At 28.3% G+C, this 26,087-nt stretch overlaps 1 protein-coding gene across 4 annotated transcripts in view; it reads right to left on the minus strand.

Moving 5' to 3' along the window:
* Positions 1–26,087, minus strand: part of Ssdp (Sequence-specific single-stranded DNA-binding protein) — a 264,699-nt gene that overhangs the window by 3,710 nt on the left and 234,902 nt on the right. For 2 of the 4 annotated variants that reach the window (XM_016060248.4, XM_016060250.4), the window contains 10 exons: positions 25,748–25,777; positions 10,414–10,487; positions 10,196–10,269; positions 10,020–10,065; positions 9,110–9,148; positions 8,930–8,993; positions 4,945–5,004; positions 3,044–3,114; positions 1,903–1,990; positions 1,135–1,244 (listed from right to left, as the gene is read on the minus strand). In XM_016060248.4, coding sequence (XP_015915734.1) covers positions 1,135–1,244; positions 1,903–1,990; positions 3,044–3,114; positions 4,945–5,004; positions 8,930–8,993; positions 9,110–9,148; positions 10,020–10,065; positions 10,196–10,269; positions 10,414–10,487; positions 25,748–25,777 — 656 coding nt within the window. The remainder of the gene's footprint in view (positions 1–1,134; positions 1,245–1,902; positions 1,991–3,043; positions 3,115–4,944; positions 5,005–8,929; positions 8,994–9,109; positions 9,149–10,019; positions 10,066–10,195; positions 10,270–10,413; positions 10,488–25,747; positions 25,778–26,087) is intronic. The other 2 variants (XM_071184737.2, XM_016060249.4) reach the window with 1 other exon arrangement.

Here is a 26,087-nt window from a genome sequence, read left to right on the forward strand (position 1 = left end):
TAGAAAGACTTAAATAAACTAACTGATTAATCTTAAGTTGACAAAACTTGAAAATTTACAAAAATTAATTGGTGAAGAATTCCTTAAATCAAAATAGTGAAAAATCAAATTGCTTGAACAATACAAGGATTTTATGTTGATTTTGGTTAGCTTTTATAAAATTTGAAAAGTTCCTTATTGAAAAATTTCACAAGTATTTTCAAGATTCTCAGAAGTACAACAAAAAATTGAAAATTTATTTGACAAAACTTAGGGAAAAAAAAGGGGGGGAAATAAAGAGTAAAATTGTAGATCTGAGAAATTATCTCATGCCTAAATAAAGTAAAGCATTTTTTCAAATTAAAAACCAGAGTAATTCTGTAAAATGACATGCAAATGATAGCAATAAAAAATTATTCTTTTATTTAGATTGATGGAAAAAAGTGAGAACACACTATCTGGACTTGAATTTGAAACACTCAAAAAAGAAATAATGTAACAGCATTCAGATAACATACATTTTTACCATTGTACTCCAATTTTGCAGCCTGAAATAGAATACTTAAAGTACTTCAAAGAAGTCATCATTAAATTATTTATTTAACTCCTCACTGGTAACTTATTTCCTTTCTAAATTATAATTCATTATGCTTTTTTTTTAAATGAATTTACTTTTTTAAGTAAATTTAGATTTAAATGTTTAAAAAATACACAGTGTTTCCAAAGGAAAAATTTAAAAATAATAACAATAAATGGTAGAACATACTTATTTTCATTAGAATATTTATTATCTTCTAAATTTTTCGTAAAAAAAAAAAAAAAATTATCTTTTTGTCCATTATAGCATAAATTTAAGAGCAAAATTGAAGCTTTAAATCTCCAATAATAAAAAATAATGGAAAAAGTCATATATAGTTGACCGTCAAAGTATTAAGCCACAGGGCAAAATTTGAAAACCATATGGAAAAAATCTGTTTTTGGAACAGAATGGCGTCAGAAAAGGCAGAACTTACACTCATGGGGTTAATATATCTCTATAGTTAATTTTTCTAAGCATATTTACTTTATCATTTAACAATGAAACATTTGTTTGCAACATTTAAAATTATTAAATACAATTAAATTAATTTATTAGGAATATAGTTGTTAACTTACATTTTCTTGTCCATAACCAGGTATACCATAATCACCCATAGAAGGACCTTCTTCCCTAGGTGTACCGGGTCCATTGGCTGGAGAATTTTTCATGCCATCTAAAGTATCACCTGAAAATTTTTGAAATTATGAGTAAATAAATTATATCACTATATAATTTGCTAGTTATTCAACTATTTAATTAAAAATATTAAAGTTTCTATCGCAATGAAGATATAATGAAAGCAAAAGTAGGTAGATAAATTAAAAGCATAATGACGAGATTTAGTGAAAGAAGGTAAATGAATTTTCAAGGAACATTTTTAAAAGGAATTTAATTATTGATGAGTAATTTTTTTTCTTTTTTGCTATTCACAGAAATCTTTTAGCAACTCATTATGAAAGCTTAGAATTTTTTTTTTTTTTTTGTAAGAATGTCAGAAAATAGAAGTACAAAAAATAGCAAATAAGAACTAACTAATACTGAGGAAGCTTTCAACCTTGTTTCATTGCTAATTAATTTATTTAGAAAGGAAAAAAAAATTCCGTAAAAAATAATATGCCTTTCTTCTTTTAATTTTCTGGCCGAGAAAAATTGCAATTACAGCCTTTTTTTTTTTTCAATTTTAAATTGAATCAACAAGTTTTTAAACACGCTAGATACAATGCATTTACTATAAAAATGACCTGTTTATGTATGTATTGGTTTAAATAATTTATATTATGTTTTAAATAACACATAAAAACAAAGAATAAAAAAATAAATATGCAGAGCGGGAATATATCTACCTGCAGATGACATTCCATTCATGACTGGTGGACCCATTTCTGGTCCCATAGATCCCATTGGTCCTTCTGGTCCTGGTCCCATTGGGAACTATATAGAATAATGTATATTATATATATAGAATAATGTGAAAGAAATATGCTTATTACTAACATTTGAAATTTTTTGAGACCTTAAATAATGCACACTTCATTTTAATTTATTAAGATTACATTGAATTTTCACCACTTTTTGATCAAAGAATATGGAGACTAAAGAAAAGTTAAAGTTCATTATCACATTATGCATTTTAAATGTAATTATGTACAGTATGTTTAAATATGTACAGTAAATAAAATTAAGGAACATTATTTTGGCGTGCCTTAGCTAAACTATACCTTTGAAGATGAATCAAAATCATAAGAAGTATTTGAGGTCACATCTGTAATTCAGTCATAGAATTGAAAAATTTAAAATTTAATAACGGATAAAACGTACATACTATTATGTACTTTTAAAATGTGCCAACTTCTTACAAGTAAAAATATTACATTTCTTAAGTTAGTTGAATGTTTTTTATTTTGCTAATATCAAACCTAATTATAGTTCCAAGGAAAAAAATAATAACACGGCATGTCCCTACTTTAATAGGAAAATAAATTAGCTTCGTAACATAGTATTAATTTTAAAAAAGTGATCGATTTATCGTCTCATATCTCAAGAGAAAGGGTCTGGCTGCATAATTTATATAAGGGTGAGCAAAAAAGTGAAAGTATTTAAACTTTTGTGCGTAAAAGTTCTCAACTTTAATTACTATGATAAAAAAGCATGCAAATATTATAATTTGGAACTGATATCTTCTGCTCTGTTATCTCAAAGACAATAAAAATTGAAGTAATTAGACTAAAAATGCTTAAAATTCAAAAAACCATAATATATCCTAGATTTTGTTGATCTTTATACGATAGCTCATAAACATTACCATTTCCCAAAAACAATATATGTGTAACAAATTACAGAATTAATTACTTTTGTCACCTCAGCAGTTGAACCCCCCATTTTGCAAATTAACACCTTAATAACCCCGTGTTACAATTGATATTAATAGTACCTAGTGTTAGCATTAAAAAACAATACTACTTGCTAAACTCAAAATTAACTTACCCCTGGTAGGCTTCCGCCCGGAACTGGTTTCATCATTGCATACATACTTTCCCCACCAGAACTTGTAGAATCTAAAAAAGAAGAAAATCACAGTTAAAATAATTTATTCAAGCAAAAATTTATTTCACGAATCAACAAATAAATGTAAAATAAAAAAGAAGCAATATAAATGTAATTATGAAAGCAGAGCATAACACAAACATATAATGATATATTACTCAAACATATTAGTAATAACAATAATACCATGCAAAAACATAAAATTAATTTAATAAATGCTAAGCACTGCCAAATATGATATATTTAACTGCTGCATGCAGAGTTAGTTATCACCTTTCATACCTTCACCTTCATAAACCTGTTTATAAGCCAAATAAATATATATATATAAAAAATTGTAGATTAGAGTGCCATCAGGCAGAATGTACCAAATGCTGAAAGGCAATAACTGCATTGATTAGTGATATGGGTATCAGAATATGCAGGTTAAAAAACAAAGCTGAAAACATGACAACACCATATATAATGGAAACACATTATCAATACAGAATTGTCAATCATTTGAAACTATTTTCATCACATAATTAAAATAAACAATTTTTAATGAATGTAAACAAAAATACCTCAGATTATATTTCATTTTGTAAAAAAGTAAATAAATAAATATGAATTAAAAAGAAATATTTGAAAAACTTCAAAAATATCTGAAATGCCGATGACAGTAGTTATTTATACATTTATATTGTTATATTTAATTAACTTTATAAATGTTTTTGTTCTTCAATTATAGCTTACTATTAAAACATTAGAAATTATACTAAAAATATCCGATTTATGATACTCGGTTTTTAATGATAAGTTGAAATGCATGTGTTATGACCATAAAAAAGATTAAAATGAATCATTTTATAACAAAAAAAAGAAATTGCTTTCCAAGACAAAAAGTTTCATTATCTATTTATTAAAAATTAAATTGTACGAAGTGATAATAAACTAATACTCAATTAAATTTAATTTATAGTAATTTTTATACTCTGCAGAATTACATTTCAATTGTTGTTGGCAACTTTTATTTATGGCTTATTTTACTATTATTAAATTTATGAATTTTTTTTGTAGAGTATTCGTACTTAGTATTCTAATCATTCGTATTTAGTATTCCAATCAATTTAAATTATTGTATTTTTTTTTAAAGGATTACACATAAAATTATTATTAGTATTTAATATTCAATTCAGTTTAATTTACAGCACTTAAGAAAAAACATAAAATTAAATTCAAAAAAATTTAGTTTTTTTGTTGCTTTGTTTTGTTAATAGCAGAATTACATATGAAAGGATTATAATCTCTTAATACTCAATAAATTTAATTCATATGAGTTTTTGCTCCCCACAGAATTATGCAAGAAATTGCTATTCATAATATACCAGATTAAGTTATTTTTTATGTTAGATATGGAATACAGTTTTCAACGGTATTAATTGCTCAATAACTACAAATCTAACTAATCAACTAATTTCAATAATATAGGCCTTAGATTTAATATTTAATTAATCATTTACGGAGGTGGCCTTATTGGTCAGCTACTCCGTGGCACCAATTATTAGTTTTCGTACAGTTTTCGAAAAAATTCTGCATGCACGCCTGTAATAATTATTACGTCATTTTTTTTCTTTTCACACTGAATAATTCAGAGATAAAATAGTTCTGAATGATTGACAATCACTGTATGATATTTGAAGGAAGATGAATGAAAAGGAAGGGTGAGATAAACTAAATTAAAAAAAAAGATAAGAAAAAGAACCAAAAGTGAGATGAGTTAATGAAAAGAAAAAGAAGAGAGAGAGGAGGAAAGGGGAAACAATGCATGTCACATTGCGTGTGTTGCATCAGATGTTCACCTCTTCGTGGCGTAGAAGTGTTCATTCGGTGACTGGCAGGGGAGTAAGGACCTGATGAACCTAAAAACAATACATGAAGCTTGAAATAAGTGCAGGAAAAAAAGCAGGCAAGTAGCTCTCAACAACAGGATGCAGCTGTGCAGCAAAGAGCCACTCTGAAAGATTATGCAAATAGATTCCTCACTCTCTAATTATTCAGGGTTAAAGGTTAGCTTGAAAAAAGCAATCCCCCCCTTCACTCAAAATAAATACAAATTAAAATCTTGTCTACAAAAGCTGAATAGTAGGACGGGTTAAAGAATCTTAAAACTCTGGATTGATATTTTCTGCTCCCTAAATAGGACAAAAATGGTGAAAATTGAAAATAATAATGTTGAAAAAAATTATTTTAAAAAAAATCACAAATTTTGCAGATTGGCTTGGGGTAATAGAGCCACCCCTTAACTCCAATATGTATAAAATTTTGGAATTATTTAAAGCTTTCTCCCCATAGCAGTTTCAAAATAAGGATACTAAATGCACGGTTTTAAATATATTACTTTACTTAATGCAATTCAAATACAATAATTTAATATCTAAAATTTGGTTCCTTTAATCATGTTAATTCATATTTCTAAGACCTTTTGTACACACGTTATTTTTAAGAAATGATATCTTTTAAGCAGCAAATAAGGTGCACAACCTTTTCAACCACGTTATCATTTCAGAGTTGAACGAATTTTTTTTTTTTTTTTAAGAGATAAATTTATTAAAACTAGCGATCCTTAATTTAAATCTACATTTTAAAGTGATCTAAGACAGAGTACATCCTTAGTATTGTTTTTTTTTTTTTAAATATTTATGAGTAGAAAAACAGTATAGAACAGATAAAACAAACAGAATTTAACATATAATAGAACATAACTTATAACAGAAATTAATGAAAATAAAATAGTTATGTTTTCTTATGTTTATCTTTTATATAATACTGTATTTTCAACATTTAAGAAAATATTTTCTGACTCATAAAAGTATATTACAAATCAATTTAAATACATTTCATGCAGATTAAATAGCGAATAAGATTTAACAGTATAATGCCAGTGGCATTAACTTTAGTGTTAAATTAGATAATGCAGTATTTAAAGGTTAATTAAATAAAATAGAATTATTTGAGGAAAAAATTATCTAATGATATTTTTTGCAATTGAACCGTTTTTTGCCAATGAATAATTTTTCTTTTTAAACCTTTGTTGCTTAATTAAAAATAAAATAAAAATAAAAAATGTAACATTTTTGGCAGTCTTATATTATTCTGCAGAAATCAACTTTTTTAATAAGTTGAGAAGAACTCGGAAAGTGGCTTTAATTTTTTTTTTTTTTTTTTGACCTTCTAACACAGATTGGGTATCCCCTAAAATGACTGATAGCTTGAAAAATAATTTTTTTTTAAAAAGTGAAGAAATAGTAATGTACAGTTTGTTACGTTCATTTTAAGGAACCAATTGATTTTTATGCAACAAGTTTCAAAACAAGTAACAAAGTTAGTCAGTAGATGGCACTGCTGATGAAGAAAACTGGCCACCAACAGTAACAATTGAGGGTAAAATTAACATACATCAGTGCTAAGGCTTAGATTTTCAAATGGAAGGGCTTGACAAGTATCAGAGCATTATTTCTGTTTAAAACTTTTTCTTAGTTAACAGTTCCACAAATCTAATAACTAATCTTCTGACAACAAAACTAATAACTAATTTTTAAATTATGTGAGAATAAATTAAGAGATTTTAGAATGAAACAAACTGTAAATTTTTATCTTCTTACATTTGGCTTCATGTGAGTTTTTAAACCATGTTAATTTTCTGAGCACTAAATAAGATTACAATTAAAATTGTTAGGATTAGGATATCAATTCAGTTAATAAAAAGAGGGAAAATAAGCCTACTATTCATCAAAGGCATAGATATAAGGCGACATAAATAAACACTTCTGATTTAAGGTTGATTTGCATAATCTTTCTCAGAAAAACAAACATCAAAACAGAAAAGTAGAAGTTAAAAGGAGACACATATAGTACACACATAATGGAGACAGAAAAGATGGTGCAAACAGATTGGTACATGTATGGGGAACATTCCAAAACAAAATAACAACTCAGAATGACACAAAATAAACCGAATGGGATAAAAAAAATAATAAAAAAGACATTAAACCAGTTCCATTGACTTTATGAGTAAAACAAACATTTATTCATATAGATAAAGAAACTTTAAACAATCGTCTTTTCCTATTAGCTTAACAGAAAAAAGTTTTTTTCCTTAAAATTTTAAATTAACAATGAGTAATTTTGTCTAAAATTATTGACAATGAGAAAATATCTTAAGCTGGGATTTGGCAACAATTCTGGAAAATATTTATTTTAAAGTATATTTAAGGTTGTTCTTCAAACCTTCTTTTGTCACATAAAAAAAGAAGATAAAAATTTCTTTCTGCTAATTTTAAAACTGTTATTTTTGTAAGTCTTTTACAACTTTTAGGTTAAGTTTAAAAAATCTTTAGTGAGCCCCATTTCTGTTCATTATGAAGCCTGCGGGAAAAAAAAAAACCTTTATGGTCTTATTTCTTTAATTTAACAGGGAAGTTACCCCAACTGTTTTGTTTAGGTTAAAAATCAGCCAATTAACTATTTAACCCTTTTAATTTGAGTAGAAAAATCCATCAAATTAGCAACTTTTTATAAAGTTTAATACTTCTTAAAATATCGTCTATTTTTAAGCCTATTGAATTCTTTTTAGTAAAATAGTTAAGTTCAAAATTCAGGAAATTTTTTTCAAATTAAAATTCTCAATGTGCAGCTCTTTACTTTCTTTGACAAAAGAGCTTCAAAAAACACACTTAAATATTCCATAAATTTGTGTATAAATTGTAGGATATACTTATTGTTAATAGAAAATGAATGTCTTTTCTGGGTTTAGAAATTATTAAGGCAGGAATTGTAACACAATATATATAAAACACAATAAAATTAAGTAATAAAAACCACAACAATGAAACATCAGGTATAATATACAAGGTGCTATCTAATCGAAATATATTTTGGAATCATTCACTAAAATTATTATTGTAATTATTATTTCAGAAATTTTTTTTTTAATTTTCATACTAGGTAAATCATTATTAAGATAAATTAAAAGCATTAAAAAAACATCCCATTTGTTAGAAGAAATCTATAAATGATCTTAGATGAAGCTAAAGAATGTGGGAAAAAAATATCACACAGATTAGAATATAAACATATAGTTTCAGTTCTAAAATGAAGAATGTTTTTCAGTGTAGAAACACAGATTGAAGGAGAAGAAACATAGAAATGCATATATAGTTATAATTTCATTAAGTTTAGCTTTAATCATGCATTTTCGTCTTTTGGAAGAATAACTATGAAGAAAAAGATTGTAAATTATAAATTTAACGATGTTTTTAATGATCTTTAACCAATTGAGCATTTGCAAAATTCAAACCGTTCTTTCATCTGTTCTTTTTCGTGCTAAAACACCAGTTTTCGTTCTGGTTATCCAAGATGAAAGTTCTGCATTGAGAATATATTTCTATGCAAATTTTCCCAAATACGAATAGTTAAGTCAATTACACTCTGGATTTTACAATTATATATTAGCATACAATTGTCTGCTATTTAAGTGCTTACTAATTCTCATCGAATTAGAAATATAAGGGTAGCTGTTAGAGAACACCTTGTATATTTACATAGTTACCAGAGGTTAAATGAAAAATAAACAAATGAGTGAATTTCATAATTAAATATTTCAGGTACAGGGTTGTCAATGCAAAGGGTGATAAAAGCGTAGCTCCACACATTCTGAAAATGAAAGAAACTCAGTGAATGAAAACATGAATTTCATGCAAGGTTAGCTGGCCAGGAAAATTAAACTTAATATGGAGGAAAAAATGCATTATTAATTAATTTTTTAAAAAATACAAAAATTCTCACCTTGTGGACTGGGCATTATAGGCGTACCGGGACCAGGGGGACCTGTACTAGATACTGGAGGACCCTAACAACAAAACATACAATGTATCCACAATTATAAAAATTGAAGAGAGAAAAAGTTATGAATTTGACTAATATGTTTTGATGCATTCTAAAATACAATAGTTATCAAATAATTACCCCATAATGGCTTCCAGGCGATGCTGAAGAATAATTCATCTAAAAGAGAGAAGGAGATTTTAAATACAAAAATAAACAATTGTTATAAAATGAACAACAAATAAATAAACAAAAATTGGAATAAGATGATTTTAAAATAAAGTACTGTACATTGAGTGCAGTTTGTCAAAAACAAAAGCTGATACACACTGAAGCACCAAGCACTGGAATGACCAATTTTTTGTACAACATTTGAATTAAATATTCTTTTTTTAAAAATAAATAATCTAAAGTTGAAAAACATTTAGTTTTTAAAGTTGTTAAAACGATTAGAAATAAGTATTGATTGCTGTAAGTCAAATAATATTTAATTAAAACACAGATAAATTACATTAAAAAGCTAAGCACCCTTACAAAAAAAAGTGTTTTTGAGGTTAACAGATATAAAAAAATACATCTGAGGTAGAAAATGAGGTGATATTTTGCACCAAAAATAACCTCACTAATAAACCTCAATTTCAACTACATTTACACCACACGAAATCAACCTCATTTAAAACTCAGAAATAATTTTAGTTTAGATCGGGGGAAATTATTCATACCTCACATATACGTATTTGCTTGAAGTGTCAAAAAAATAATCAGTACACCTCAAAAACAACATCCCTACGCTGGTTACTCTAAAGTAGATTCCCACCAGCCCCAAAACAACCTCAAGTGTGAATAAAACAACTTCATACACTTTGGGAGGTTGATCTTTTAAGGTTGTTTTCGAAATCAACTTTGAATAAACCTCAAATCAACCTTGACACCTCAAAAACACCTTAAATTTTTGTAAGGGCAGTGAATAACAACTTTTTTTTTTTACTATCATTGTATTTATTCTACAGATAAAAAGTTTCACTTCAAAATTTTAAAAACAAGATCTTACTGTTGATGTGTTAGGTTGCCAAGGACGCCCACCAGGACCTCCAGGCCTATAACGAAAAGAAAACAATTTTTAAAAATTACACACAATTTAAAAACACGCACACTGAGATGAAAATATTAATTTACAGAGATGGAATAAATTTGAACTATGCAAAACGCTATAAAAATATTTCTTACATAGACATAGGTGGCATGGATGGTCCACCAGGACCCATAGTACTATTAGGTGGCGGCCTCATACCTCCATAATTCTGAAACAAGACAACATTTAAATCAAATTTTTTTTTTTACTGCTCAGTAAGATATCAAAGGTTTAAGTAAATGGAAATCTCTCACAAAAAGAGCTTCTTTTTAAATAAAAGAAAAGAATAGATAATGATTCATAAAAGACTTACTCCTGGGTTCATGGGAAGAGGCTGCCCTCTGGGAGCGTTCATACGAGGATTCATAGGGTTCATACCGGGAGGACCTATACAGATAAATTTCTTTATTAAATGCATATTCTCTTTATAAGACCTTATTATACACACATATCAAATAATGGGGCAATGGAAAAGCTGGAAAGTAAACTCAAAATTGGATTTATATTATCGTTTCCCAATGGTCAGAGAAAATCAAATCGGAGCAATATCCGGAACACCCTGATTTTAATAGTAAGGATTATTTAGGGATTGCATTCACAGGGTGCGCAGCCAAATTATTCAACAAAAAATAAGCACCTTTTAAGCACATTTCAAGTAGTACTCAAATAATATTTTTAAGCACTTAAAAGAATATCATAATTAAGCAGGTTTGGAAAGTTTTTGACAATTGACGGTTTTATCTGGTTTTAACCGTCATGTAAAAAAAATAATAAAATATTTCGGCATTGTTTTTGACAATTGTCAAAATTTTTGAATCAAATGGTGTTTTCATAAGTTACAGTCTGACGATGCGGCGAAATAGATTGGGGTTGAATTAATTGTGAAAACGTCGAATAGAGCAATGTGAACAGGGTCTTTCTGCATAATTCTTAGCAAAAATCAACATGGTGAAGGAAAAATCTCAATTTGGAAAAAAGAAAATTATGCACTTTTTAAAAACACCTAATGAAAAAAAAAAAAAAAACGAAAAATGTTTCTCTTTTAAAAAATGAAAATCGAAAATAAGAAACTTTAAGCACTCTTTAAAAATGCAACCTTGATTCACCATTGTGAAATGATGCATTGCAAGACATACCCCATAATACATTAATCACATGCAACAAAGAGAAAATTAAGAATTTTAAATAGTTTTCATTGATATCACATCATCCTAACTTCATTGTGGGAAAACTTTTCATAATAATTATTTCTAAACAAATGTTAGCGTTTTTTTTTAAAAAAGAAATAAATCATTAATAATGAGAAAGTTCAGAATAATAGATTAAGAAAAAGATTTTAAACGAAGAATTAATATAATAAAAAAACATGGAGGTTTTTATATTGCATATATCGTAATAAGATATCTTTCTAATTTTATAATAACTCATTATATCTAACTCAAGCAGCATGCATCAGGTCATAAATGTAATTTGACTTGAGTGACTTCGGACCATACGTTAAAATATATGCTTGATAGAATAGCCGGCAGTTCTATAGTTCTGAAGCTGATTCACGGACTTTAATAAAATGCTGTTATTGATAAGAAACAACATCATCAAATTTATCTTAATGGATATTATTATGTTACAATAATTTAAAAATTAAATTCTGTTTTTAGATATTTACGAAACAGTTGTTTGTTTAAAACTACAATTGTAGTGGTTAGGATACTTTAATAATAAGCCACATTTTCAATAAGATTAGGAAAGCATTTTCTCTGAAAAATATCATCATTTCCATGAAGCTAATAAGATGTTCAGTGCAAATTCCAGAAACTATTAAAGTACCTTTCTATAAACTGTACTAAGAAAAAATATAATCTAAAATCGAAAATAAGGCTTATTACTATAGTATGTTCAACTCACATACTCTGCTAGATACGCTAAAATCAGAATTTAAAACTGAAGAATGAAAAATATCAAAAATTAAAAAGATTAGATTCAGAAAAAATTTAGGACATTTTTTTATTAATATTTTACCAGTCTTATTAAATGTTGCAGGCGAAAAAATTGTATCATGTGTATATGACCAGTCCTTTTTTTCATCCACTATTAATTTTATTTTTGTTTCATTGATCGGTTAGGTTTCCTTTTTTTTTTAAACGTTGTGACAAACGCACCGTGAAAGTTATTAAAACTGAGTAAGCAATTTTTAAAATTTCATAATGCTTAATTTAATAATAGTTAAATTGAAAATTAATTTTTTACTTATTGTTTTAGTTAGATTTTACAATACATTATAAATTTTACTTTTCCTTCAATTAATTTTTTTCTTCTTTAAATTCAAACTTCATCTAAATCCTATTCAGTTTTCTAATTATTTTCCCAACAAGTGGATAGTAAAATATACGTATTTTATTAAAAATGATTTATAATGATATTCAGTGATTAATAAAACATGATTAATAAAACAGCCGATAATTTTACATAAAATGGTTTATTTCACGGGGTGTATAGTCAAATTATTTATAAAAAAATAAGTACCTTTTAAGCACTTTTCAAGCACTCAAAAAATGATTTTAAGCACTTTAAAAAAAATATCATAATTAGGCAGGGTTGGCAAAATTAGGCAAAAATCCTAAAATTTTGAATCATGTAAAACGAATGGCGTTTTCATACGCTACAGTTTGAAAATACGCCGAAATAGATTGGGTTCGAATTAATTGTGAAAACGTTGAACAGAACAATGTGAACTGCGTCTTTTTGTATAATTCGTAGCGAAAATCGATAAGAAAAAGGAAAAATCTCATTTTGAAAAAGAAAAAAATTCACTTTTTAAAAACACCCAAAGAAAATTAAGGGCTTTTAAAAAACGAAAATCGAAAATAAGCACCTTTAAGCACTTTTTAAAAACGCTACGCACCCTGTTTAAGAGTGAGCGATTTTTGTTCGTCAACTCATTATGATATCTCTAAAACCTCCATGCATTACATAATTTTTATTCAACATACTCTGTTCAATTTACCGATTCAGCACGATAGAGGAAGAAAATTTTTTTTTTTCATACGAAACAAAATCTTGCTTGAAAGATTAAACGAACAGCAAATAAAAACATTTTAAGGTAATGGTTATGCAAAAGCAAACCATTAAAATATCTGTAAATGTATTTTTCCAGCAAGCGCACTATTAAAGCAGGAAAACAAACTAAAGCTGATTTTCCTCTGCATGGTTGGTCGAAAAGAAGGGATTGCGATTAATCAAAACACGAACTAAAAGAAGTTTTTTTTTATTTTCTTTCGTTATTAAAGTGCGAAAAAATATGTGTATATAAAAAAAGAACTATAAACTTTCCATTAATGATTACCTCTAATTACTCCCAGTTTCAAATTTGATCACGATTTTGCGCCTCAATCTGAGATTCTTATCAACAAAAAAGAGGTGGTTTGGCTAATAACTTCATGTATTAAATTTAACGCAGAGAATGCAATTTTGAAGAGGGGAAAAATAAAAAATGAAACCACGTGAGAGAGTAATAATCGTAAATGGGCGGCGTGTAGATTTATTTAATCCAAGAGTGAGGTATAGAATTATAAGCAGCACATTTAGTTTTACAGCGTTTTTTAAAAAAAGAAAATGTATAACCAAGGAAAATATTCATCTTGTTTTATGCTGCAGATATGTAGCTGCTTTATTCACTTAAAATACTTCGCAGAATTAACTTTTTAATATTACTTTAAAGTTCATACTTTGCAGATGTTAGTTTAAGGGAAATTTAAAACTCATAATGGAAACTAACTAAACTTTTATTATATATTACTATATAACGTACCTACAATTTTGAATACGAAAAATAATTTTAATAAATAAAAAAATATATAAAAAACACTACTAATATAATGAGTTTTCTGTAATATACTATTTTGTGAAGAGTTCACGTTGATTAGGACAGATGAGAATCAGGTTCGAATCCTGGTAATTACTGATTGATTCATACGCTATTCCTGAGCACAGTGCTGACACATCCTCCCCCCCCAGGTGATAGGGAAATGTATTATGGATTAAAGTCTCACTAACATCGAGCTAACCCTGTAAATTTTTCGTGGTTTTCTTCTTAATTTAACGCAATTGAGTGTTCGTTAAAAAAGGAAGTTATGCCGAAATTATGAATCCGGAGTTACCTTATCATCTTAAAATTACACGGATACTGAGCCTTATCATTCCACCAAAGTTGGATAGGTTGTTCATCAATAGTTAATAAATAAAATAGCAAATCGACAGTAATTATCCACTCTAATCAACTATTTATACCCTTTTTCTAGGCACTAGACGCTATATGCACATCTGAATATACACATATAGATACGTATATACATGCAAAGTGTTCAGTAATCATCACCCTTAATATATATTTTTTAGAATACTAATCAAAAATAAAGTCAAAAATAATATATAAACATGTGAGATCGCCAAAGCAGTTAAGAGAGGAAGAAACAAAAACGCTATATAAATTTGTTATAATTAAAAATGAAGAAGGCAGGACGAAAACCAAAAACCCGTTTCATTGACTGCTGAAACTTGGAGCTGTTTCTTAAAACCGTCTTATAACTCCCCTCTGTTTTTCCCAGCAATCAAACAGGTTTTGATGATCGCAGTCTCGATTTCCTAAAATTATTTGCTAGATTTTGTTGATTAAATATTAATTTGCAACGACTATTCTGCTGAGTTGGAGAAACGAAAGTGTTAACGAAAATTATGCACTTACGTTGCTTTTTCCACTGTATGGCTGCGTTGTGCATACTTTTTTAGACTTAATTTTGACAGGGGTTCTAAAAATTATATTAAGAACGTTCTTAACGAAAAATTTTGTTTACAACGGAATAAATTTTATTCCATGGCATAAAATAAGCGTCTAGTCAGTAGTACACTAATGGAGCTGATTTTTTTTTTTTTTTTTTGGGGGGCAAGCATTTTATTTTATTTTATAACCGGCGTTGAAGTCGACCCAATCCTGAGTTTACTATCTACCAATGTTCAACACCGCAGCCTTGTAATTTTGAATCTAATCCAGAAAACAGGGGAACTTTTGGATCAAGTATTGGGAGAAATTTGCTTTCGTGGAGGACTAGTTTGGAGGAACTAACCCACATTTACGTCATATCGAAAAGAAAACCGCGAAAACCTCCTACGGTAAGCACGACGGCAAAGGGACTCTAACCCATGATCCGTTTATCACTGAGAATATTTTACGTCAGCACTATGGTCGATGCGAGCTGAGTGCGGAATTCATATCGACCAGCCGCACCTCTACTTTTTTTTTTAAGAACATTAAATGAAATTCATTACCACAAGTATAAAATCTTAATCTCTAAAAGTGAGTTTTTATAAACTGAAGTACACACACACACACACAAAAAAAAAAAAAAAAAAATGCCATTTATTATTTATTTATATTTACAAAAAAGAAATTTTCTCAGACAAAGTCAACAGAAAAATTTCCAAAAATTGAGGGGAAAAAATAAAAAGTAAAAAAATTTTTTTTAATAATGCTGCGTAAAATCGTCTTTTACAATATCAATTCATAAAAAAAGAAAAGTTTAAGACTCTTAACCTTTTCTATAACATAACACCACTATTCCATAGCATAAAATAGAAACACGCCTATATAAAAAAATTTAAAAACCTCTTGATGCATCGAATGTGGCGATACTTAATTTTTATTAATTTCCAAACAATACTACCCCCCCCCAGGCAATATCTGAAACCTTAAAAGAATAGCATTTTATAACTTCGCCAAAAGTGGGGAGCAGTCAATATATATCAAGAGATATAGGTTTTATGGCCCCATCTTAAGCTTCCAAGTGGAGTATTAAATTTTTGTGAAAGCCAATGACTGCAGTTTGATGTATAACTTTTTTTTTAAAACTTAATTTCTGAGTGGAGACCGTTTTATGAAGCTTATCTTGTTAGCAATTTACTAGAAGGGATGAAAAATCAGGAGAAAAAAAATGATGTAGTAAGAATGGAGAGAAAGGAAATTGATTCGAAAGAGATCGTAAATGATTTTATTTGAGGAATTAAAATTTCGATGGGGTGATTTCATTCGTTGTGATGCCATCATTTGTGGCAATTGTTTTTATTGTTTATTAATTATTGATCTTGAAAATGTATGAATCTATGCACTACACTAGAGGATGTTGAAACTTAATGTTAAAATATTAGAGGATTTTTTTTCTCCTTAAGGAAGATAAAGAGCAATAGTCTGGGAGCATTAAATTCGTAGCAAAGTTTCAGTTTTAAAATATATACGGATGTTATTTTGCGAAAAACAATCATTTGATCTTTAAAATATGCAAATAGCCTAAACGTTAAAAAAAAAGAATAATAATAATCAAACTTTTTTTAAAAAAGCAATTGTCTGGGAGACTCAAATCCGTAGAAAAGTTTTAGTTTTAAAATATATACGTTTGTTATTTTGCTGAAAAGAATCGTTTGATCTTTAAAATGTACAAATAAACCTAAACGTTTAAAAAAAAACTGCTTTTAAAAAATTACCTATTTGGCGAGATTTTTCCACCAGCGTCAGAGTACCTTTTCAAATATTCAAAAAATAGATTACTAACGCTTTCTGTTTCTGTAACTGATTGACAGAATTTACTCTATTAAATTAGGTCAGAATTTAATTTAATCCAAGAGTTAAGACACGACAGTTATATTCAAGTTTGGGAGAAAATCAACGTTAAAATCCTAATGCATTGTGAATTTCTTAATCGTTTGTAAGACTTGCCAGTTTGGGACTCACTGTAAAAAAAATTAATTCTGAATTTTGGAAAGATTATCTTTGACTTTGGTTGTAGAAATGAAACATAATAGATTGGTTGGACAGAGGTAAGTTGAGAGACAAAACACAAAAGTTGCAAATAATTTAAATATTATATTCATATTTTTTATATATATGGTTACATTTTTTAGTAAAAAAAATTAAAGATAGAAAACAATTAAGATAGAAAGTGAAGTGTTCTTATTATAAATTTACTCATAAGGCTTCTCGAGAAAGTTATGAGTTTAAAACAGCATTATTTCTAGTCAAAAAAGAGATAACAATTAACTCTTCCTCTTTTTTTATTTATTTATTTGTGATACGATATAATATGTGAAAACAGTGCCGACTGAGCAAATTGCGCTTAAGTATAAACTAGCAACCCCGCGTATTTTTTAACAGCTATAACTAATTATTGCCAAATAGGGAGGTCTCCCCGATCGGTCATGTACTGATAGTTTACAAAACGATGAGATCTCCCCGAATCTGTCGGGTACTGATAGTTTATAAAATGATGAGATTTCCCCGTTCGGCTATGTACTGCTCTGATAGTTTGCAAAAACGATGAGATCTCCCCAATCTGTCGGGTACTGATAGTTTAAAAAAAGATGAGATTTCCTGGCTCGGTCATGTACTGCTCTGATAGTTTGCAAAAACGATGAGATTTCCCCAATCTGTCGGGTACTGATAGTTTAAAAAAAGATGAGATTTCCTGGCTCGGTCGTGTACTGTTCTAATAGTTTGCAAAACGATGAGATCTCCCCAATCTGTCGGGTACTGATAGCTTATAAAATGATGAGATTTCCCCGCTCGGTCATGTACTGTTCTGATAGTTTACAAAACAATGAGATTTCCTTGCTCGGTCGTGTACTGCTAATTTACAAAACGATGAGATCTCCCTAATCTGTCTGGTACTAATAGTTTACAAAATGATGAGATTTCCCCGCTCGGCCATGTACTGTTCTGATAGTTTGCAAAAACGATGAGATCTCCCGAACCTGTCGTGTACAGATAGTTTGCAAAACGATGAGATCTCTCCAATCTGTGGGGTACTGATAGTTCATAAAATTATAAGATTTCCCCGCTCGGTCGTGTACAGATAGTTTGCAAAACGATGAGATTTCCCCGATCGGTCGTCAAAGTGGTAACATTATGAATAAATATCATTTCAATAGTGACAAAATATTAACACAAAACTCATTAAATTTTTAACACGTATAATTGCTTCGCCTTTAAGCAACGACTGTTTTATATTGCAAAATGGAAGCAGATATTTTTTACCGCAATACATTAGAACAAACAGCGTTTATCGAAATAGCGATTCAAACATCAATAAATTCTCCTTTCCACTCTTAGCAACACTTGATCTATAGCTATCGATAACAATAAGTACGTTTACAGCAGCGGAGAACAATATCGATCCAATAAACCCAACTCATTTAAAATGCTAGGCCGAGGGCCTATTTTAGAAAAGTGTTAGAGAAATAATATCTTTAAAGCAAATTGTTTATTATCCGTGAGCAGTAAACACGTGAAAATACGGCATACCTTTTTAGAAACACGAGAAACATAATATATATTGAAAGCATAAATCAATTCTTCAATTTCAAGAAACTGCCCAAATCAATACTTCACTTCACTGCTGGGCACGAACATCGTGCAAACCTATGTTTGTAAGATTCCTTTTTTTTTTTTTTTTTTTGATTTTTGGCGGATTATACAATAGCGAGGAAAGGTTTAAAAGATCAGTCTTGTGCTGACTCACGATTCTGCGGAGTGTGGTGATGAAAAAAAAAAAAAAAAAAAGAGAGAACGTTCTCTTGAAAGAAAAAGAGAACACGTAAGAAGAATTTTATTTATTCATGTGTTATCGGTTGATTGACCACGTCTCAAAATAAAGGGTTAGGGGAGGAAGTAAAAAGTGGACACTACAAAACGAGAAACATAACTATCACATTACATTTGTACCTAATTAAAATCCTTACAATCCGAATTTTAAAATACCTTATTTTTTTGTGGTGCATATAATACCAAGGGTGCAGAATTGCCTAATATTTTCCTCGATCCCAGTTTTTTTTTTTTTTTTTTTTGGAAAATTCCCTTAAAATTAGATTTTTTTTTTTTTTTAAAATTTGCAACAATTTTTTCAAAATATTTTTAGAAAATAAAGTTGATATTTTGTTGAAATGTTTTCTACAACAAAGGAAAAACAAATTAATTTGATTTCATACAATTTCTGAAAAATATATAAGTGGTAAAAAAAATAATAAAAATATACTGAAATAGTAAAAATTTATTAGACTAAATTTAATGTTTCACTTCCAATTTAAGGTTGGTCAAACTAAACATATATTTTTTCTTCTTTTTTTAAAAAAAATTAGACTAAAAATTTCCCCAGGGCTGTTTAAATTTTCTTCGAACCTTATTCACAAGATCAGACATGTTCTGCATCCCTGTAGTATGCTGCCATGCAAAACACTTTCACAAATTAAGTTTGTGAAGCAATTTTTAGGAAATTACAGGACTTCCGGCGGGAAAAAAAACTGGTAAATTGCAGAAAAAGTTCATAAATCTATAAAATGCTTTAATGAATAATATACTATGGATTGTTTCAGTATGAGGCTCAGCTGGACTAGATATTGAAGTGTTTACTTGGTGAAAATCTAACGAAAAGTAAATAAAATACATTACTTATCACAGGGTTGGCAAGATTTTGCCGCAGTTGGAAAAAACCATGGTAAATACCGGAAAAAACCGTCCTGGCAAAAACAGGTTTTTGCCAAACAAATTGGCAAAAAGTGGCAAAAACCTATATTTTCCAAGATGAGAGGACAAAAACACATTTTTGGTACAAAATTATTCCTAAAATTGAAACTTATACTAGAAATAAAAATAATTACAAAAAAATTAACAAAATTATTATTCCATAATTAAATCATAATTTAATAATAGATCATTTTAGTAGTTTAAAACATTATTGATTGGAAGATTTGCTATTATTCTCTTTTTTCCAGTGAAATGAACTTATTTTAAATTAATATAACTATAATTTAAAGCATAAAATATCTATCAAGATGTGTAGTTAATTATTGTACAAATAATAATTTTTTATAATATAATAATAATAATATTATACAAATAATATTTATTTATTTGTAAAAAAACATTTATTTAAGGATTCTAAAATGAAAAGAGGTCAAAAACTTTCAATGTTTTAAAAATTATTGCCTTTATATTAATTATTAATATGTTAAAAATAATTTTTTCTTGTAATGTATCAAAATTATTATTCCTTATGATTGATTTAAATTTGTTTCAAGTATTTTGTAATAATATTTAATCAGCAATTTAGATAATTTGGTTTTTGCCGGTTTTTACCAGTTTTTGCTGGTTTTTACCAGTTTTTGCTGGTTTTTACCAGGTTTTTGCCACTGTCCTGGCAAAAACCCCTTTTTGCCGGCAAAAACTCCAACTTATCATTTTTTAAAATTCATGTAATGATTTGTTTTGAAAAATAGAGATAAAAATGATTAATTCTAGGGTGTTAAATACTAGAGAACAAAAATTTATAATTTAAAAGTCTTGATCACTAAAAAAAAAAAAAAGTTTGATACTCATAATTATTAATTAAGTAACCTAAGTTTATCATTTAATAATTCTGTGACAGTGACTAAATATTTTTATTATCAAATGTCGCATAAAAAGATAATATTATCCAATTAATTTTTATTATAATAAATGAACAACAGTTTCACCTTCTAGCCTTTAATTTGAATAATCAAAAAGCAATAATAACAAAAAATAGTATTATTAAAGGATGATGAATAATTTTTAATTAGGGATTAAATAAATAATTTACACGAAAATACTAAGATCATATTTTTCTGTTACATAAGAATGCATGAAACAGTCGTCATAATTAAGAGAAATTTTATGAATAGTTAAACATACAGTAGAGATTTGCGAGTATATTGAAATTCAGTTAATCAAATCAATAATCACTTGAATACTTATAATAATCATCTTAATACTTATTTTTAACTCTAACCTGAAATATAAAGCTAAAGATATACAGTATTCTAAATTACATTAAAAAAATTGAATAATACTTTGAGTGAATCTGAATTTAAATTTTTTAGATTGCTTATAACAAAATAAAAATAGCATCAATTAATATAAAAATGTAATAAAACAGCGATATGCAGAGTCCACAATAAAAGAAACTAAACTTAAATAAATTAAGTAAAATGTTAAGTAGTTGTTTTAAAGTTTTTATAAGCTTATTTTATGACGCCATTTTTTTTTATATAATGATTGTTTAATATGCTAACTAATCAATATTTGTTTCCATAACAAAATGTTAGTTACATTTAAAAAATAACGTAACTTCATAATTTAATTAACCCCGAGTGTTATCCACATTTGTAATTAATAAATGTTTCTATAAGCTAAAAAAAAAAAAGGCCAATTACTTTTTTTAAAAGAATCACAAAGATTATCATTTTCCTTTACAATTATCAACATTTACTTAATAAACTCAATCGAGGTAAATTAATATGCATGAAATCCTTAGAAATTATTCATACTTGAATTAAAACAGCTACGCACAGTTGATTTTCTTTTAAAAAATCGTCACAATGCATAATGACAAAAAATTAACTAAAAAAAAAAAAACTAAATTATCTGAAGCATAGTTTTAGCGTCCAGGCGGAAACAATGACTGTATTTTTCATTACAAAATGGAATTTTTATCCACCTGTTTTTATCGCAAAGCACAGAGGATCTATTTATTGTTTTGCAATGGGAAGGGCAGACAGAAGGATACCTTTTTTAAAAGTGGTCCGCTTTCATTAGTAGAATCAAAGGGAACCGAATGTAATTTTTCATCCGGTCTTATTCCAGAAAAGTGCGACTTGTTAATGTCAAACCTACGCAAAGTCAGCAGCCGCAAAATGAAGGGAGACGTGTAAGATAGAAAGAAGAAAAAAATAAACACACGTGGAAAAATTTTTGAAAAAAAAGAGAGAAGAAAAAAAAAATGCGAGCAAATGAAGATTCATAGTGGTTTTTCTATTTGTGGCAAATAAATAAGATATCGAGTTCGATAAAATTGTATAATACTTAGCAACTCCTGAGGGAGAAATTCAATCCTTATTCAAAGGAAAATATTCCCAAATACTCGGCTAGATATGAACATTTCGACAAGAAATCATTTTTATAAGTAAAATTACTTTAGTTCCCTTTTTTCATTTATTATTTTTTAAAATGTCGAGTTAATAAATGCTATTAGAATTTCAATTCTGTTCTTTTTTTATTTTTTTTAAAATCGATTAAAGACTCTAAAGCTATCAAAAATTAATTGAACAACTCATTATAAATATTAAAAAAAAACATCAAATTCTCCTTTCATTCCGAAACTTTCATGTCATCAACAACTGACTTACAGCTAACAGGAAACTTTTTTCTTCACATTTAGTGACATGGTGAAACTAAAAGAAAGAAAAACTAAAGGCACCTCGACAAGATGATTTAATTAAATTGCACTTTCATTACAGAAGACGAAGGGCAAGAACAGACATCTTAATGCGTGAAACTAAGCTTGTTCTATTTCTATATATTACAAGGTTTTTTATTTCCTAAAGTTAATTTTAAAAATAGCTCCTAGGCTCAATAGTTAAGCAGACTACAGTGGACATAACTTCGTTACACTAAAAATTAACGATACTTTGAAAAGATATTTAAAGCTCTAACTAGATATCTCAAATGCTTATACAACTACAGGGAACATTACAGAATAATTAAATGTTATTCTCGCTAATTTCACAATCAAAGACCTATTAAGTATTAACGAAACGGTTCGTCAATAAAAAACACCATTAAATTATCTTTCTATTATGAATCTTTATTTCATGCCATCATCAATCGACTTACAGCCAACAGAAAACTTTTTTCGTTACATCAAGTGACGCAGTGAACCAAAAAACAAGACTATCCGGCATATCGACATAATTTAATAAAATGGCACTTTTGTAACAGAAAACGAGTAAATCAGACATCTTGGAAAGAATTATTGGGTGAAAGGATGGTAGAGTAAATGAGAAAGCTTTAACCAGGTATCTGTTGTTGATGTCGGATATTAAGGCAGAGTGGCTGCGATTGTTCTTGTTTTCCGGTGGCGCCATCTATGGCCAACAATTCGATTTCTGCCACACCGGTTTACAGGGCGGACCCATTCATACATCCACGGATCGTAATTTTGATCTGAACCAGAGAACGATCCATCTCCAATTCAGTATACTAGAGGTATGTTGTTGTTGCACGCCCCCATTGGCCAGCAGTGCTAGACCTGGTTCATGATGTTATACACCCTCAAAAAATCCAACACCGTCCATGGATCATCTGCTAAATCCTGTTTGGTGAGCCCCAGGCACGCGAGGATGTTGTGAGGCGAAGAGGTATTGATTTGTTATGAGTACAAGGAGGACTTTGTATCCCGACAGATTTAACGTGCACCTATCACCATTTACTACGCGAACTTGAACTCTCGTTCTCACAAAACGTGAGTTCTGCGCCCTGCCAACCAGGTTTCTTAAATGCTCTCACAACTACAGGAAACATTAAAGAATAATTAAACGCTATTCTTTATAATTTCACATTCGATTTTTTCTAACACTAAGACTTAAAACCTATTAAATATTAATAAAACAGTTCATCAGCAACAAAAAATAACATCATTAAATTATCCTTCCATTACGACTTTTTTTTCCATGACATCGGCAACCGATTTACAGACAACGGAAAACTTTTTTTTTTCTTCACATGAAGTTTTTACACACTGAAACTAAAAGCAAGACGATAAGGCCATCCCGACAAGATGATTTAATCAAATTGCACTTTCGTAACAGAAAACGAGTAAGTCAGACGACATCTTTGGAAGAATTTTCGGAGGGAAGGAAGGTAAAGTAAATGAGAGAAGAAGAAAAAAAAAAGTAGCAGTCACAAACAGGGAAACCATTAAAATCATAATTAGATGTTCAGGGGGTTGGCAAGAAGACAACACTTGACGAATTTTTGTTGATGTCTCATTAAGAAATCTTTACTCTGGGCCCTGGACTCTGAAGGAGATGGGATGGGGAGGGGGAAAGAGAGAAAGTACCGTTTCTAATTTCTGAGAACTCCAGAGGAGCATTTTCACGTGTTGCTAAAGGATAAAAAGAAAACGGTTGTTTAATGATTGTTAAGATCCGATTTTTTTCTTTCTCCTCACTCTCTCTTGAAAAGTAAAGAGGAAAAAATGCTTCCGGCTTTTGAGAGATTCATGAATGTCGTAATTACATGGATATTTTCGTTTGGATACTTCGAGTGTTGTTATGTTTCTTTCAAAACTATGGATTGGATTTTTTCTTCTTTTTTCTTTTAAGTCCTCCCTGAAGACTAAATATAGGCCTGATTGAAAAGGTAGCTACTTCAAAAATAATAACAAGTGAAATGAAATGATCGTGTCAATCGACTCAAATTAATATCATCTAATAGAAATTTTTAAACAGAAAACCCAAATTGAAATAACCTAAAATGTCTTTAAATTTTAAAACTTACAATCTAATATAAGAATATTTTTTTTAACATGCAGATATTTATATTTTTAAAGACTTTAATTCAAAATTTTCTTAGAATTGCACTAAATTAAAAAAAAAAAGTTAATAATAACGATTAAAAAGCAGAAAAATAATTAAAAAGATTTGAAAACGCTTGCAATTTTTGATAGAGCATTCATGAATGTCGTAATAACATGGATATTTTTTTTTTCGGGTGCGCCTAAGGTTGTTATGTTTCTTTTATGTTTACGAACTGTATTTTTTCCATTTTTTAAAAAATTTAATCTAAAGTCCCTTTACAAAATTAAATATAGCTCAGACTTAAATGACAGGACCTTCAAAACAATAACAAGTGAAATTAATATAATCTAACAGTAATAGAAAATTTAAAGTTAAAAATTAAATAATTTAAAATGATTTTTTAAAACATTTTAATTTAACCATTTAGTTATTATTAAAAATCAAAGCTGAAGCGCACTTAGAATAAATAAATAATAATATCAATAAGAATAAATAAATTATAATAATAATGAAAAAGTAGAAAATAATAATGATGCAAAAACTCCCGGCTTCAGAGAAATGTTGTAATTACGTGGGTATTTCCGTTCAAATATGTCAAATGTTGTTTTGTTTCTCCAGGAAAACTAAACTAAGGCCTGATTAAAAATACAAGAACTTCAAAACAATAACAAGTAAAAAAAAATTACTTTGCGATGACAAAAATGGAGATACTAATTTAGCTACAACTGAAATTAATGCCATGTAAATAGAAATTTTCATATAGCAAACCTGAAATCGAAAGTAAAATAATCAAAGCGTCTAAATTTTAAAACTTGCAATCTAAGAATATTTTTTTAAATGACGATTGTGATTTTTTTTTCTTTTTAAATAAAGAATGAAGTGAGTAAGAGTAGAAAATAATCATAAATAAAAGGATTAGCTTCCAGCTTTCGAGAGAGTGAAATTCTTTGAACGTCGTAATTGCACGGATATTTTAGTTTAGACAAGTCGAGAGTTGTTATGTTTCTATCAGAAACGATGGATTGGACTCATTTATTATTTTTTTTTTCGAAGTCTCACCTGAAACTAAATATAGACCAGACAAAAAAGACAGGAGCCTTTTCTAGTCTATCGTACTAATTTAGTTACATTCAACCAGCTCACAAAAATCACAGAATCCAAACTTCAATTATATAATGCGAATGATGTAAAACTGTAAAAAAATAATGTAAAAAATTATGTAGTAGAGATCTTACCTTGCCAACCAACGAACTCTCCTCCATCACCTGCAAAAAATAAAAAAGTTTATTTTTGAAATAAAAATTATTTTTATTATTTTTATATTTAAAAATTATTTTTGAAATAAAAATTATTGCTGAAAGAAAACACACACAAAAAAAATTGCTTTATTCTTAATATGTTTCGAATCAAATGACGTAACCAAAGCAATAATTATTTATTTCATTTTCATAATTTCCCCAAAATATATTTTTGTAACTCAAAACCAATAAAGGGATCGCAGGACCTTTAAAACTGACGCAAAAATTCTGAGTATTGAGTTAATAAAAATAGATATTACAAGCAACAATTTGATAC

This window comes from Parasteatoda tepidariorum, chromosome 5, assembly GCF_982258835.1.
Source record: "Parasteatoda tepidariorum strain Cologne lab strain chromosome 5, Ptep-v5.0, whole genome shotgun sequence".
Classification (NCBI taxonomy): Eukaryota; Metazoa; Arthropoda; class Arachnida; order Araneae; family Theridiidae; genus Parasteatoda; species Parasteatoda tepidariorum.